Source organism: Gracilinanus agilis, chromosome 6 (genome assembly GCF_016433145.1).
Source record: "Gracilinanus agilis isolate LMUSP501 chromosome 6, AgileGrace, whole genome shotgun sequence".
NCBI classification, from domain to species: Eukaryota; Metazoa; Chordata; class Mammalia; order Didelphimorphia; family Didelphidae; genus Gracilinanus; species Gracilinanus agilis.
Window position 1 is genome coordinate 167,317,687 of NC_058135.1, and position 18,011 is coordinate 167,335,697.

General features: G+C 34.5%; 1 protein-coding gene across 1 annotated transcript in view; it reads left to right on the plus strand.

Moving 5' to 3' along the window:
* Positions 1-603: 603 nt before the first annotated feature.
* The window catches only part of NFXL1 (nuclear transcription factor, X-box binding like 1), a 70,009-nt gene continuing 52,601 nt past the window's right edge, over positions 604-18,011 (plus strand). Inside the window, exons 1-9 of the mRNA XM_044680176.1 lie at positions 604-862; positions 4,328-4,498; positions 5,512-5,621; positions 8,989-9,122; positions 10,863-11,041; positions 11,244-11,405; positions 11,549-11,649; positions 13,613-13,727; positions 16,632-16,756. Of these exons, the coding sequence (XP_044536111.1) occupies positions 604-862; positions 4,328-4,498; positions 5,512-5,621; positions 8,989-9,122; positions 10,863-11,041; positions 11,244-11,405; positions 11,549-11,649; positions 13,613-13,727; positions 16,632-16,756 (1,356 nt within the window). The remainder of the gene's footprint in view (positions 863-4,327; positions 4,499-5,511; positions 5,622-8,988; positions 9,123-10,862; positions 11,042-11,243; positions 11,406-11,548; positions 11,650-13,612; positions 13,728-16,631; positions 16,757-18,011) is intronic.

The following is an 18,011-nucleotide window of genomic DNA, read 5'->3' on the forward strand; positions in this document are numbered from 1 at the left end:
GGGGGGGGGGGAACCCCAGGGCACGCTGGAGCGTGTAGTTCTGAGGCCGTTCCACCCTCCACGTATCAGTTCACTCCGGACACACGCTTACCTAGAGCCCCGTTCGGAAGGAAAGAGGAAGCCGACCTTTTTTTTTTTTTCCGCCCCGCGCCTTCTGGGAATTGTAGTCAGAAGTGGGGGCGGGGTCAGGGGCGGGCGCTGCCGGTAAGGAGACGTAGCTCTCCGTGGTGGGGGGGTGGTGTGAGTTGGCCGCCAGATCGAACGGGGCGGGTGTGTCGAGCCGTCTGCACCAAGCCTGTCTTCCACTGGGCTGCGGGTTCGTATTTTCCGGGATTCACGCCCTTCAGCACCCCAGTCCTGTCAGAACATCAGGCGGCCCTTTCCTCCTCCGTCCAACCCTCTTGCCGCGTGATTCCATCGCACCATCTATCCTGGTGCTTCCCGACCCGGCTCCGGAGGGCAACGTGGCCGCCTGCAGGGGCGGTGGCAGCTGCAGCCGGGGCTTCCCCTTCCCCGGCCCTCTTTCTCGGGGGTTGTGTGTGTGTGGGGATCCCTTTCAGCCTCTCTTTCCCTTACTTCTCGCATCTTCTTTTCTCGGCAGGGATGGAAGCAGCTTGGCGCCAGGTGGCCGGAGGCAGAGGCCGTGCGAGAGGCCGGGCGTCCGCCGCTCCAGCCTCGGGGAATGGAGTCCAGCCTCGCGGCGGGGGCGGGAGGGGCAGCGGAGCCCCGGGAGCTGGCAGCCGGCCTGGTGCGGGCCGAGGGGCAGGGGGCGCCGCGGCCCCCTCTCCTGGCCGAGGCCCGCTCAGCGGTATCCCGGGAGCGGCAGCGGTAGCAGCCGCGTGTCCAATCCCCGCTGCTAGTGGTGAGCCCCGCGCCCCTCCTCCAAAATTGTGATTTCGGGCACTCCAAATCAGGGACTTCTTTGGGTCAGAAACACTTTGTAGAGAAAATGCTGCCCTGCAGCCTCGAGGCTGAGCATCCTGAACTTAGTTGGAAATGGTGTAACTCTGCAGAGGATGGGAGGGGGGTCAGTGGGGGTGTCTTCTCCCCATCTCCTTTCTCCTCCCCGGTACTCCCCCTCCTCTTCTCTCATCTCTCTACACTCTCCCCTCTACCTCTTCCATTTTCTCTTCCCCCTGCCCCCCCCTTTCTCTCCACTCTCTTTCAGCTCTCCTCTCTCCACTTTCTCCTCACTCGCTTCTTTTCCTTCTCTCTCTCCCATGGATTTTTTCTGCCACTTTGGTTAGTGGTCCTGTTTTACATGGCAACTTTCTTCTCTGGATACAATTACAGTAGTTTTTAACTTTCTTCATTCCAGGACTTTTTTTGGCATTCTTCTCTTCCCAGAAACATGCTTATAAATGTAAAACAAAATGCATAGGATTACAAAGGAAATCAATGATAATGAAATACTTTTTAAAATGTTGAAGGACACCAGTTTGATAGTTGCTATAATAATCTCAAATGGGTTCAACCCTCTGTTGTAGGCTTAAACTCTAGACTCTAGGAATATTTTGGAGACACAGAAAATGAAAAGACTTTAAGAAGTAAACAAATGAAAATCTCTTCTTAGAATTTACCTGTGGCATTTTAGTAGATTCCAAGCATTCTATAGTCCACCCAATTCTCAATTACTCTCTTTAGTTGCATTGAACAGTGACAGTGCAAATGATCTAAAAGGAATTTATGTTTGGTTTTAGAATGCATTTTTTGGTAGCAATTTTTTAGGCTATTTAAATTCTATATATCTATACCATGATTTTCTGGTGCTTATCGTGGTGTAGAGGTAACCCTGGATTCTTGAGGACTTTACCATTGGAAAGCAAACTAGCAGGTTTTATCAACTGATAAAAACCTTTAGCATAGGTCTTTAGGAAGGAGGGTGTAAATGCTTATCCCTAGATTGACTTTGAAATGATGAGTTTTTAGGTCACTGCAACGTGCAAATACCATTTAATAAGATATAGGAAGAGTGTGGGGCCTGGAATCATGAAGACTCCTCTTCCCTAGTTCAAATATGACCTGAGACACTTACTAGCTGAGTGACTGGGCAAATCACTTAATTCTCTTTGCCTCAATTTCCAGCTGGAGAAGGAAATGGAAAAAAAAAACAAAACTCCAGTGTCTTTGCCAAGAAAACCTCAAATGGAGTCACAAAAAAAAAAGAGTTGGACATGACTAAACAACCAAAGGAGGATTGTCATCCATATTTAGAATGTTTGAGTGTCTCTTCTAAAGAAATTGCAGATCCTTACTGAGCTAATTATCTGAGCACACTCTGAATAGCAATAGGATATAGCTTGGGAACCTGTGAATGGTGGTTGGATGGTAGTTTAAAAATATTTTGAGTAATCAAGAAAACAAGTAGTGTACACATGAATAATTGGAAGTTATCCTAAGAATGTTTTGTACACCTTGTTTACTTTAAATGGTCATGCCACTGTGTTTCTACTATAATAGAAAGATGCTTTTTTAGCTTTGAGGTAAATTTTTCATTAATATTTAGGAATAAAGATTTTCATTTATCCATTCATTAAAGTCTTTATTTTCTTTATCTCTTAAGATATTCTTTAGTGATTATTAAATTAGCAATATTTATTTTTCCTTACAAAGTACTAGTTGCCTTTTTTTATCATTATGTAAAGTGCATTGCAAATTTTAAAGCCCTAAATGAATTATTACTTGTCCAACATCTTTTGATGATCCTTGTAACAATTTCCTTTCTCTTATCGAAAGATTCTCAACCAACCAGGTTCAGTACCATTTAAAAAAGATTTCAGATGTTTCTTATACTATGGTTTAAGGTTTTTTTTTTTTAAATGGTCTTTTATAGGACAATCTTTGTCCATATAGATACAGATGAACAGTTCATCTAAAATTTACTGAATTTAGAGGATGTCTTGGGGTACTCTGTGAAGTTAAGGTTGGTCATATCACTAGTATGTGTCAGTGGTAGGACTTAAATCCTGTTCTTCCTGACTCCAAGACTCCTTTGCATTGCCTGTAGGAAATAAGGAGTACTCATATATAGTGGCAGGCACATGGTAAATGATCAATTATTTGCATTAATTCAACAAGTAATAAGTTTTATCCTTGTGCTAGAAATTTATCTTAGGGATGAGAATCTATATACACACATAAAATGGAAGTAACTATATAAATACACAATCAAATGATATATACAGGAAGTCCTAAGGAAGTAGCTAATCTAAAACAAAAAATTCTGCTTCTCTTCTGGCTGAATCAATTACACTTTAAGTAGATTTACTTCATTAGTAAATTGAGTCAATACTAAGATGACATTCTTTGAACATTCCCTAATTAGGAAAAAAAAAGGAAAGATGTGGATCCAATAAACTAGATATCTTGGTTTCTGTTTCTTTATATCCCTTTACCTATCAGTGCTGTGCATAATACTCCTTATTAAATGATTGAAGCTAGAACTAAGTTCACCATTGAAAATCAGTTTATGAAAGTATTTCCATATTTGGAATTGATTTTAAAAAGTCATTTGCTTTAATAAAGTAAATATAAAAATACTAAAAAAATTTATTTGCAGATTTTGAAAATTTAACATATTATGAAGTTGCATGTCTATTTTGTTGTAAAATTTTCTGGTTGAATTTTAAAAGTAATGTTAAATTGCTCTCTGAAGTTGTATGATTAATATTTTAAAATTTTAAATTTTCCTTCAGAGGGAGCAGATACTAGGAATTAAATTCTTTCACAGTTTTACAAACATAGCAATTTTTTTGGTAGAGTTCCAGTTTAATATTTTTCTCAACATTAGTCTAGATAATTTTGGTCATTTTTTGGTGGTGTGTGTGTAGGCTTTCTTGTAACATTGTTATTTCTTTGGTTCACTTGGTAATTCTTTTTGAAGGACGTTGTTATAGAAACATTTGTGTTTTATAAAAATGAATGTTTTCGGGGGCAGCTGGGTAGCTCAGTGGAGTGAGAGTCAGGCCTAGAGACAGGAGGTCCTAGGTTCAAACCCGGCCTCAGCCACTTCCCAGCTGTGTGACCCTGGGCAAGTCACTTGACCCTCATTGCCCACCCTTACCAATCTTCCACCTATGAGACAATACACTGAAGTACAAGGGTTTAAAAAAAATATTTTAAAAAAATGAATGTTTTCTATTGAAAAGCAGTAAACTTGTAATGAAATGCTAAAAATGTAGATATTCTAACAGAAATTACTTCTGGGATTTTGGTGAAGAACTTTGCAAAGATGTAAGATTAAAAACTAACTTCTGTATCCTAATTTGTGCTTTACTATTTGAGAATTTTTTGCAGAAATTAAAAATCAATTTATTCTTTTAAACAGAGATAATGTCACAGAAGAAATTTGAGGAAATCAAGAAGGCTAATCAAGCAGCAGCAAAAAAACTTGTTGAAGATCACTTTAGTTCTTCTGAAGAAGAAGGAGATGAAGATACTGAAGGAAAGCAGGGCAAAATTGTTGACAAAACATTCATAACATATACTAATCAAATAGGTAAAAAAAAATCTAAGATTTTGTCATTTTTTTGATTGACACAGTTAAACTTGTGATTTATAGTGACATATGACTTGTATGTGAGATTTATGTCTAAAGAATTAGCCGTTTTGTTCCTATTAATGTAATAGGTCAGGTCATTATTTTGCTTTTTTAAATAGATTCCTGAATTGTCTGAGAAGTAAATAGAATTATAGCTATGACTCCCCCCTTATATTTTATAATAACTTTTCTCATGATGTATTTAGCTTTTAAAGCCCTTAATCTTTCCTCCTTTGTATAATTTAACTTTTAAATTAATATTCTATATTAAGCATTGATGATAAAATGACCTTGTTATTTGTGGAAACATGATGGCATTTTGCGAATGATTGATTTATACAGTTAATTTTCTTTTGGGTAATAGATTATAGATGGCTGACTGACTTTTAAAGCACAATTTTTTAAAGTTTACATGATGTTTATATATTAGAAAGATAAAATTTGAATACATACTTAAACTTTCTTAAAAAGTATGACATAATGTCACTTTTTCTCAATCAGTCAGGGTTTTTGTTAGGAACATCATTTACTCTACTGTGCTTTCTAGAGTGAACCTCTTGGATATGAAAGAAGTAGATATGTCTATTTGTCCTTGTACTTAGTGGCCCTCATTTGCTCTGCTTTTTGAACTCTGGTGTTGTTTTCTCTTTCCTTCCTTGCTATTAGCCTCTTTTTTGCTACTATCACTTTACCTATTTTTAGCTTCTATCTACAGTTTTAAATTTTCATTTTATGTGAAATTTGGTGGCTTTGAAATATTTTAGAATTGTATCTTAGATAAGGGTCAAGACCCTTCTGACCAGTCAAGTCCTCGAGCTTTAGTCACTTGGACTGTGTGACATCTCAGAGGGTTTTTTTGCTTAGTGTTTGTATGTTAGATAAATTAGGTTTCCAGATATTTGAACAGGCAATTACACGGCATTTCAGAAAATTGTGGGCACTTAAAAATATCAATTTTCTTTCTTCTCAAGATGGAGATATGCATGATTTGGAACGGACCAGACAGTATATAAATGAAGCTTTTCAGTCGGGGGCTATGACTTGCTTAATTTGTATTGCTTCAGTAAAGAGAAACCAAGCGGTAAGTTTCTTCTTTATATTGATCCATGAATAGTTTTTCCATATGGTTATTATTTATTTCTCATTTTGTTAAAGGTTAAAAATAACAGTGAACTTAGAAAGTAAGTTTAAAAATAGAATCTTTTTTTATGTTGAACATTTTTTAAAAGGTAAAAAAGTCTCTCAAAGTTATCCTTGAATTGCTCATCTGAATTTCTGCATTTAACATTATTGTTAAAATAGTACATTTAATTTTATTAAAGTTCCTTTTTATCTAACATTAATTTTAATGACTGCTATTTAGGTACTTAGTAAGGGAAAGCACTAGGAATACAAAAATGAAGACAGAGAGTCTCTACCATCAAGTAGTTTACAGTCTATTAGAAAAGTATTTTCTTCTACATGAATACAGTAAAAAGAACTCTTCCCATTAAATATATTATAGAGAGCCCTAAAATGGCAAAATCTTCCAATAATGTACACACAGCGCTCAATGTTGAAAGTAATACTTGATTCTTAAGCTCATATGTAAATTAGTTTTTTGGAAAGTGGAATGTAGTTTTCCTGTGTCAACCCATAAGCTGTAGTGTTGAGGAAACCAGATGGGGCAGTTCAGAGTGCTGGACTTGGAGTCAGAAAGAACTGAGTTCAAAATCAACCTCAGACATGCAGGAGTTGTGTGGCCTTACGTGAGTCATTTAGCAGTTCTCTGCTTCAATTTTCTTATCTGTAAAATGTAGATAACCACAGCACCTACTTTTCTAGATTGCTGGGAGGATCAAATGGGATGATGTACATGTGCTTTGTAAACCTTATAAACACTATATAAATACTAGCTTATTATTATTAATGACAGTAATGAGCAGAATTCTAATTATACAATTTTAACTACCATCTGAATCTCAAAACTATGCTACAGGGCAATGATCATCAAGATTATTTTTATTGGTTAAAAAATAGAAAACTCAATGATTGGTCCACAACCTGTAGAAGTAAATAGAGATAAACCCAGAGACCCTAACTTTGGAAACAAGAATCATGAATTGCTAGAAAAATTGAAATGAGCTATGGCCAAAATTAGGTTGTTAGCATCTTACTATAAACTCGAATAAGTTCCAGATGGATACATGATCTAGATCAGTGATTCCCAAAGTGGGCGCCACCACCCCCTGGTGGGTGCTGCAGCAATCCAGAGGGTGGTGATGGCCACAGGTGCATTTATCTTTCCTATTAATTGCTATTAAATTTAAAAAAAAATTTAATTTCCAGGGGACTAAGTAATATTTTTTCTGGAAAGGGGGGCGGTAGGCCAAAAAAATTTGGGAACCACTGATCTAGATAGAAAAGATCCCATCTTAATCTGGTGGAACAAAGAAGGAAATACCTATAGCTAACCTGTGGATAAGGGAAGAATTCGTGACCCAACAAAGGATAGAAAGGATCACAGAAGATGAATGGACAATTTTGATTACATTAAATTGAATAGTTTTTGGACAGACAAAATTAATCGTTAAAATCAGAAGGGAAACATTTAACTGGGAGGGGAGGGGACCTTTTCATCAGATTTCTTTGCCAAGTCTGATATCCAAGTTATTTAAGAAAATGATTCAAACATATAAGAGCAAGAGCCATGCCCCAATACATAAATGGTCAAAGCATGTGAACAGGTAGTTCCTTAAAGGAAGAAATCTAAGTTGTTAAGAGCCATGTAGAAAAAGAAAAATTAATAGCATATATTTTCTAGTGACAAAGAACTGGAAACCAAGAAGATTCCTATCAGGATGCTTAAAAAGTTATGGCATATGAATTATGGAATATTATTGAAGAAATGAGAAAAAAGGACAATTTCAGAGAAGCCTGGGAAGACTTGTATTAACTGATATAGAGTGAAGTAAGCAGAGCCAGGGAAACATTTTATACATTAGCAACAACATTGTAGACAATTTTGAAAGATTTAAGAGCTCTGGTCAGTACAGTGATTACAATATCTATGATTCTAAATTATTGATGATAAAATACCACTTATCTCTTGACAGGTGATAAATTCAAGGTGTAGAATGAAACATTTTTCTTTTAATTTTAAAAGGGAAGAGTTGGGAATAAGAAGTTAATACTGATAGGATTTAAAAATTAAAGGAATAATAGAAGCAAAAGAAAAGAATGTCCATTAAGTGTTTTAAGAAAAAAATAGAAGAGAGCAAAGATTAGTAGGAAACACACAAATAAGATAGCTTTGCAAAGCTCTTCATTATATAGATTCATGGATTCAAAAACATTCAAAAATTCTGTTTTACTTGTATTTACAAGTCCTTATCTTAGGAGTAACTGAGGTATAGTGGATAGAATCCTGGGGTCTGGAGTCAGAAAGACCTGAGTTAAAATTTGACCTAAACACTACTTAATAGGTGTGTGATCCTGGACAATTCGCTTAGTTTCTTTGCTTCAGTTAATAATATCACCTACCTTCTTAGGGTTGTTGTAAGGATTAAATGAGATAATAATTGTTAAGTGCTTAGCATAGTGCCTAGCACATTAAGCATAATAGAAATATCATTTATTATTATTTATTGTTGAATTCTTAAAAATTGATTTTTAAAATAAAAAAAAAAGAATCCTAACTAATATGTATAGTAGTGTTTCTATGGGAGAAGACACTGAATTCTAATTTAGGATACCTGTATATATATCTACTCTAAGGAGTGAACATTTTCTCCCTCTCTTACCATCTCTACTTGCTAAGACTGGGAATAGGATCTTTCAGGCTTTAAGTCCCGGGTTTTGATTATATGAGTCTGTTTATAGATGAGTTGGGGGAAGAAAGAGGATTAAGGTTAAATAATGGTAAAGGTAGAGCACTCCCCTGCTGTACATTTGTCATCTGTTCTTCTATTGTGAACAAAGAGAGCTTTCCAGTTAAGATTATATGAGCTGTCGATATTCAATTCAATAAGTATTCAATAAATGCCTTCTGTCTGTGAAATACTTTATTAGGCATCAGAGATAAAAAAAGACCAAAATAGGACTATCCTTGCCTGTAGGTGCTTGAATATTGTGACTGACCAGAATGCATAAGAAAAAATTTGTTAATGTGTTCAACAGTGTCATCATCAAGTAATGCTTTGCTGGTTGCTTGATATAATTCTAGGACTAAGTATAAAAGATAAATGCAAAAGTGAAGGAGAATTTCATTTTCCCAAGTGGCTTTTGGTGAAATAATGCTTTATATTTGTTAACAGTTTAGTGTTTCTCAAGTCACTTTCCCATTTCATATTTTTCCAACTTTCCTAGGAGATAAGTAGAGCAGAAACTCTTTATTGATTGATTTTTTTTTTACTAAGAAGAATCTATATTCTTGTCTTATTTTAATTTCTGATGAATTTTTTTCTTAGGTTTGGAGCTGTTCAGGATGTTTCTGTATATTTCACATGCCCTGTATTCAAAAGTGGGCTAAAGATAGCCTCTTCCTTGTATCTTCACCTTTGACAGATGATGACTTTGGAAAAAGAGACTATCCTTGGCCCTGGTAGGCTTCTATTTTTTGGAAATGCTTAGTTGAAAGTAATAAAGATTGTTAAGAAGTTTTAATTTTAAATGAATAAATCTTAAACTTTGTGACCTTAAAGATTGTGTTTTGGAAATCTTTTAACAAATGATTAGTAGCCCTTGTTTTTAGCTCATAATTGGTAAAAGTGCTCTTCTTCACATCCTATACTCTGTTTCCAAAGTCTACGTTTTTACTAGAGCTTTTCTTGGTTCTATCTGGGGCCTAGTTTCCTCTGAGACTAACTTCCATTTTTACTATGTACACATTTGTATACCTATTTAATTTGCATGTTGTCTTACCCACTAGAATGTGAATTTAAGAATAGGAACTGTGTTTTTACTTTGTATTTCTAGTGTTTAGCCTGGTAGCTTGAATATAGTAAGTGGTTAATGAATGTTTGCTGGCTGATTAATTTGGTGATCAGCCAAATCATTTTATTATTTTTGAAATGAGTTGGGCCTGGATACCACTGACCTGTTTTATTAGCTTTCTGGAATCAGGATTGCTTATTACATTATCTGAATTCTGATATCTTTTATTTTTGTTTTCTCTTACATTATTGTGATCATTATATATTTTCTCTTAATGCAATTGTCTTTGACATTGTTTCTTAGAAGTCTTCTCAGGCATCTCTGAATTTTTCATGTGCCAGTTAATGCTCATTTATGTTTATAAACTCATTAAAAGAATTAGTACCTGCTTTAATTTTTTTTTTTTGCTGTCAAAAAAATGGAAATCAACTTTTAAACATTTAAAGCATGGTATATTTGTATTTTAACTCTTGAGTAGAAATCTTTTAAAACTTCTCTGTTCTTTACTAAGTTACTGTTCAGATGATACTACAGATCTACACTATAAATTTTTCTTGATAATTTAGGGTTATTATGAAAGTATTATTTTATAATTATGATTTTATAAAATAATTTTCTATTGACTTTTTTTTATCACTTAGATATTTCTTTATCCCTCTCCATTTCTTTCCAGAGAACTTTCTTAGAAAGAATTTAAAAAAATACAAAGAGAAAAATGTCAGTAAAACTGGTTAACACGTTAAAAAAAAATCCGATATTAGTTGTAGTTGACCTCTGCAAACAAGCAGGAGAAGACTTGTCTTCACATTTTTTCTTTGAGACCATGCGTATTTATAATTTCTTGACTTGTTTGGTGATTTGGTGAAAAAAAATTATTTTTTCCATTTATTCTGTTTCCTTTCATCACATCATTTTAAATCTTTTCCTACTTCTCTGTATTTGTCATGTTGGCCATTTCTTATAGTATAGTAATGTTCCATTAATCTTGTACCACAGTTAATTTAACTTTTTCCTAGTTGAAGGCAATCTATTATTGTTTTCACTTACTTGCTCCAATAAAAATTATTGTTAAAATTATTTTAGTATAGAATTTTTCTTTTTTGTTAATGATATTGTTGGGTATGTCTTAGCCGTGTTATCTCTGGGTCAAAGGGTAGAGGATTTTAGTTCTGGTTTCTAACTCTTGCTCTCTTTGTGTTTTTGTTTATAAAAGCCTTTTATGTCTCTTTTGCAGAATGCAAAGGCACCTAAATAAGTATTAGGGTATTATTTGCATAGTAATGGAATGTATGATAGTGTAAGTGTATTATAAATTGAAAGCACTTATTTTATGTTCACTTTTTCCTCCTTATTTGCTTCAAAAAAGAATACTAAAGTCCAGCTTAGTAATTCTTTTCTGTTCTTCTAGTCCAAAATGTCGGTTTGAATATAAACGATCTGAAACACCAACTCGGTATTATTGCTATTGTGGAAAAGTGGAAGATCCACCTCTGGATCCATGGCTTGTACCTCATTCATGTGGACAAGTTTGTGAGAGAGACTTTAAACCTTCTTGTGGACATAAGTGTTTACTCCTCTGTCACCCAGGTAACTCTCATTTTGAATTGTTTATTTGAATTGTTTGAACCACTTTTTAAAAATACAAATGTAATTTTAAAAGTTATTAAAACCTAAATGCCAGTTAAAGAAATTTTGAAAAGCATCCCTAAAGTGTTCATATGAAAAGCATTAAACATGAATTGTGATCTCAGATTCCATTATATACATTTGTCCTTTCATTGGATTCCAGGTCCTTGCCCTCCCTGTCCAAAAATGGTTTCAATTACTTGTTACTGTAAGAAGGCAAAACCAGTATCTCGCCGGTGCAGCACCAAGGAGTGGTCTTGTCAGCAACCTTGTGGTCAGAAGTTGTTATGTGGGCAACATAAGTGTGAAAACCCTTGTCATGCAGGTAAAAGAAATGTCTAAATAAGCCAGATGTTTTGACATAGGCAATTAGCAAAGCCAACTATGAAAATCTGAGACTTCTGGGGGGAAAACCAATTCTTAAATTGATTTATAATATTCCTGATTTAATAATCATTATAATTTTAGGAAACTGTCAACCCTGTCCACGAGTTAGCAAACAGAAATGTGTCTGTGGCAAACGAGTAGCTGAAAGACTTTGTGCAAGTCCAGTATGGCACTGTGATCAGGTGGGTACTGTTCTTTAAAGCTGTGAGCTTTGGCTCCTGTGGGGTGAATAGGAAACTGCTTCTGTTGGTTTCTAACTTGCTTGATACCAATCCCAGGATCCTATGACACTTCATGTGTAGGGATTCACTCTTTCAGTTGCCTTTTACTTAGCTCCTGAGGAATAAGAAGGAATCCTATTGGAGGCCTCTGTCCCTTTTTATTTTGTGTCAAATGATTCAGAATAAACTTCAGTAGAATATGTTAGAATAACCAAGAAGATTTGCTGGTTATTTACATTTAAGTAAATTATGAATGCATAAATCATTACAACTTTTTAGTTACTCTGAATCTCCATTAAGATTTTTTTTCCCTCTTAAATAGTTGTAGTTAATGTGTACTTCGATTCTTCTGTCTGTTTTTTTATTTGCTTTACATAATTGCATTAATGTCTTTTTCATATTCTTGAGACTTATTGATTTTAACTGCATCATGCTATTCCATGTTATTAACATACCACAATTTATTCAACTATTACTTCATTGTTAGGCTTCTAGAATCTTAGATTTAGATATGGATAATCTTAAGAGATAATCTAATATGATCTTTGTTTTTTTGAGGTGAGAAAACCCGAGGTCAGTGGTTAATTGTTTTGCCCAGAATCTGGTAGTAGAATCACTTTTTTAATCAGGTACTCCAATTCCAAATCCAGCCTTCTTTCCACTATATTATGTATGCTGCTTCCAGGTTTTTGTATTCTAAAAAAGCTTTAAACCGATTTAGTTTTACTTGGTGATTCTTTTTAAGAAAAAAAAACCTATGTGATTATTTTTGTAACTTTTTCTACATTTTTCCAGATTGCTGTCAAAAATGTTCAGTTGTACTTACAACGAATCAGTGTACCTTCTGTCCTGGTAGTATTGGGATTCATTGCTTTTTAAGTATTTTTGCCAATTTTATGGCTATGTACTCCCAAAAATATTTTAATCTCTTTGATTAGTAATAAGGTTGAGCATTTTTCAAGTGAGTATTAGCACTCATTTCTTATTAGTTAGGAATGGTAGTTATGGTGGTTTGTTTTCAACTTCTCATTTCATTCAACAAAGTCATCACACATTCTTGGAATTTCCTTATGATACTTTTGGATTTAATGAGACCCATTGAGGTGACTTGTTTAAGGTCACACAGGTGATATGTGAGTCAAAAATTAAACCCAAGTACTCAACTCCAAATAGGAATTCTATTTTCAGTTCATAAGACTACTTTCAAAACTTGTTCTAGTACTTTAAAATGTTTTATTAGAATAGATGCTTTGTGCACTAACATAGATCATTACCGTACCACAGTTTAGATGGTCTTTGTGAATTACTGTGGTCAAAAAAATTCATCACATGTTAAAATTTTGTGAAAAACCTCTTTGAACCTTAAGATCTGATGTACAGCTCATTGCCAGTCCCATAGCTGGAGTTTTTATATCTTGATAGGACCAATCAGAGTTTGGTTCTCTTGTCTTAGCTGTTAAATGTTAACCTGTTAACCTCAGGGTTGTCTTAGTGATGAGTCATTGGAGTAGAACTTCTCAGGAAATTTAAAAATTACTATTTAACTGATGTTTTGGTGAGGGGACAAGGCTCTCTAAATTAGTATACTGATTATTTTGATGAAGAGGGACAAAAACTTTTAAATGAGCAATTTCTCCCTTTTGTGTGTGTGTGCATACACGTACATATATGTGTATAAAATATATTTTTTAACAGTTATTTTGCTTTCAAACCATCATTTGTAGATAGGATGGCTCATTATTATTATAGATCTGATATCGGGGGAAAGGCAAAAAAAGGAGAAATTCTGTTATTCAGAAAGATTGTTTGAGTACTATAAGCTTATATTTTTATTTTATGGGTGTTAAATGGATAGTTTTTGATATTCTGTCATTGGGGCTTAATCTGTTAAATCCTTTATTGATGTTTATTACATTTCTTTTAGGTATGTGGAAAAATACTGCCATGTGGAAATCATAGATGTGAACAAGTTTGCCATTCTCTTGCTTGTGGAGAATGTCCTCGATCTGGGAAAAGATTCTGTCCCTGTCAGAAATCAAGTAAGGGTCTAGGTACTTAGATGTTGTAAATAATTAGAACACAAAAGGACCTTAGAGAGCATATTCATGAGTAAATAGGCTCAAAGAGGTCTGCTCTTATGACTTTTATTTTTATCTTTTTTTTTCTTTTAAAAGGAGTCTTAAATTAATCTGTTGCAACCACAGTTCTTCTCTTTTTTAATTAAAAAAAAAAACAACCATCTATCCCAAAACAAAATCCTCAATAGAAACTTTATATAGTTCAGCAAATGAAATTTCTATATCATCCATGCACCAAAATGTCTGTCTTTTAATGTATTTTTTAGTTTATCTTTCTGTCAGGAGGTGAGTGCTGTATTTCATCATCATTCTTTTGGGTCTTATGATTTATCATTGTGTTCATCAGAGTTAAAAAGTTTCTTGAAGTTGTCTTTCTTTATAATGCTATGATCATTGTATATATTGTTTTACTTCACTAAGCATCACTTTTTCAAAAAAGTCTGGGTTTCCTCTGAAATTATCCATTTTAGCATTCCTAATGGTACAATAATATTCTCTTATATCCATATACCACAATATTTCCCCAGAAGGGAACTTCTTTAGTTTCTAGTTTTAATCTTTAAAGAAAAGAACTGCTATAAATATTATTGTACATATAGATATTTTTCATCTTTCTTTGATTTTATTGGTATATAGGCCTAGTAATGATATTCAGTGATGGGCAAACTATTCCCCGTGGGCCAGATCCAGACCATAGTTTGCCCATCATGGCCTTAAGCAATTCCCTAATCACTACGCCCCCACATCCAGATATAGTGATTAGGGAATTGCTTAAGGCCATGATGGGCAAACTATGGTCTGGATTTGGCTCACAGGGAATAGTTTGCTCATCACTGGAGATGGATCAAAGGTTATGGACAGTCTGGCTGTCCTTCTGGTTAAAGTTCTGAACTGCCCTGCATGACCAGATCAATTCACAACTCTTTTTTTTTTTTTTTTTTTTTTTTAAATTTTTTAAAAAACCTTTACCTTCCATCTTGGAGTCAATACTGTGTATTGGCTCCAAGGCAGAAGAGTGGTAAGGGTAGGCAATGGGGGTCAAGTGACTTGCCCAGGGTCACACAGCTGGGAAGTGTCTGAGACCAGATTTGAACCTAGGACCTCTCGTCTCTAGGTCTGGTTCTCAATCCACTGAGCTACCCAGCTGTCCCCCACAATTCTTAACAACAGTGCTCTGGGGTACTTGCTTTCCCACAGTCATCCCTCAAGCATTTGTCACTTTTCACTAGACTGATAAGTGTGAGGTGTGGAATGTCATAGCTGCTGTAATTTGCATTCATTTCTCCAATTTTTATTAATTTAGAGCATTTTTTTCATATGATTGTTGATAGCTTGGATGTTTTTTCTTTTAAAATTATCTGCCTTGTCCATAGTTTTTATTTTATTTTATTTTGGCTCCTAGGTGGAAGAGTGGTAAGGGTGGGCAATGGGGGTCAAGTGACTTGCCCAGGGTCACACAGCTGGGAAGTGTCTGAGGCCAGATTTGAACCTAGGACCTCCAGTCTCTAGACCTGGCTATCAGTCCACTGAGCTACCCAGCTGCCCCCTGTCCATAGATTTTAAAGTCAATTTCTTCCTTGTTTTCTATTTGGTTTAGGTTGTGTCATTTTATATCTTATCTTACATGTTCATTTTGTGCTTATATTGTTGTATGGTGTGATGTCACTCTAAACCTTTCTGCCAAACTTTCTGCCAAACTGTTAGTCTAGTTTCCCTAGTAGTTGGGTTTATCAAAAACATTAGTATTATGTTAATTTGTTTGTCTGCATATTATGGACCTAATTTATATCACTGATCAATCTGTTTTTTTAAACCAGTACCAAGTCATTGTAAAGATTACTGCTTTGTATTACTTTTGAAATATGTTGCTGATAGCTCTCCCATGCTTCTTGCTCCCTTACTCCCATTATTACTCTTGAGGTTCTCAATGTTTTGTTCTTCCATATAAATATTGTTGTTTTGTTTTAGCTCTTAAAATGTTTTTTGGGGGGTTTGATTAGCAGTAAAAAATTAAATTACTTTAGGTAATATATTAAATTGAGTTATCTTTTAGCACTTAATACTTCTCCAATTAGTTATTTCTTTATGCAAAGAATATTTTATATTTATATGATGTCTGGGTGAATCTGTAACTACCATTCTAATTGTAATTTTAGTAAAGAGTAAACTCTAAATTTAACTTGATTTCCTACAATCTTAGAGTGGTTAAATTAGGAACTCAACTTGGAAAGTTGACTCAGAAAAATACTACTACTTGACTGTTCTTAGGTAGCACGGCCGTACTAAAAATACTGGTTTGTCACTTTGTGAATCTACTCAATTTCACCTCCATAGTAATGTCACTTTGTGAATCTACTCAATTTCACCTCCATAGTAATATGTTTATTACTGGGCTAATATCTTATGCTTCTGATTGGAATATAGTAGTTTCACAGTTTCACATTTCTTCATCATTTTTAAGCTTTCCTCTCTGAGCTTAATGCAAATATCCTGTGATGAAGGGTTATCATCTAAGATAGTTCCTAATTTTCCAATAGCAGTTGAAAATTTCTATAACATGTATTTCTGAAATATAAATTAGGCTATATGTCTATGTTTCTTTATGATACTAATACATATATTTAAAATCATGAAAAGTATGAAGGGATGTAGGAAATATCATCAGTAGATTCTCTTCAACCTTTTTTGATAACTTTTAGTGTTTGTATAAATTGAGAAAGTCATGACTTAACAGGTTAATTGTCAAAATAAATATTTACCAGTGGATCCTGAGGTAATTGAAAGTGCTTTGATTTATATATTAGTAAGTACTTTTAATGCTTAATCTGTCTTGTCATTAACATTTTCTTTTTGTCTCCATTTAAGAGTTTTCTTTGCCTTGTACGGAAGATGTACCAACTTGTGGAGATAGTTGTGACAAAGTGCTTGAATGTGGAATTCATAGGTGTTCACAGCGTTGTCATCGAGGTCCTTGTGAAATATGTAGACAGGTTGGTCATTTGCTGTTCCATTAACTTTGAAATGTTACCTGATGAAAATATAGGATTGGATACTCCCTTTCGTCAAACCGATTTACATTTTTTTACCTTATTGGAGAGAAAGAAAAAAGGATTCTTTGTATTAGGTTGTGAGTGGTATAAGAAGTAATGCTTTTTATTTTAAAACATGAAAACTCATAAAAGGATGCTATCAAAAAATAATTTAAAATTTTTTCTAGAGTGATTAGTGAATTTAGGCTTCTCTTTAATTTACAGAACTGGCTTATTCTTTAAAGGGATAGTTAGTGCAGGGTTATCATTTTTCTTTCTTTTTTTGTAGTGTTTTTATTTATTTTGTTAGATATTTTCCAATTACATTTTAACTGGTTTGGCTCATCTTCAGAAGTATTGTCGGCTCTTTTTGACATCTGTGTAGCCTGACCTCACATAGACGCACTCACATACTCACACAAATATATTTAATTTATATTTTTGTTAAATTTTGAGTTCTTAGTTGTCTCCCTCCCAGTTCTGCATTAGAGAAAGTCAATGTTTTATTTTTAGCAGTGGATCCTGAGGTAACTGAAAATGTTTTGATTTATATATCTCTTTATCTATATGTTACACTTATACACACACACACACACACACACACACACACACACACACAGAACCATATGATGCATATATATCAGATCTTTCTCTAAGAGCGGTTAGCATTTCCTTCATAAATCCCTCTTAATTATTTGAATATTCATATTAGAATAGCTTAGTCATTCATAATTATTCTTTAGTCAATATTGCTGTTATTGTGTGGGGCATTCTCTTGGTTGTATCCATTTCACTTAGCATTATTTCATGCAAGTATTAACATTTTTCTAAGTTCTACCTTCTTATAATTTCTGACAGCACAGTATTATTCCATCACAATCATATACCACAACTTATTCATTGGTTTCCCTATTGATGAGCATCCCTTCAATTTCTAATTCTTTGCCACCACAAAGATTGCTGCTACAAATCTTTTAGAACGTAAGTTCTTTTCCCTTTTCCCAGATCACCTTGGAAAACAGACCGTATAGTGGTGGTACTGGGTCAAAGGATATATAGTTTTATAACTCTTTTGGCATAATTCCAGATTACTCTCTAAAAGGATGGTATCAATTCAGTTTTCACTGCCCCCAAACATTTGCCATTTTCCTCTTTCATTATTTTAGCCAATCTCATAGGTATGAATTGGTTCCTCAAAGTTGTTTTAATTTGCATT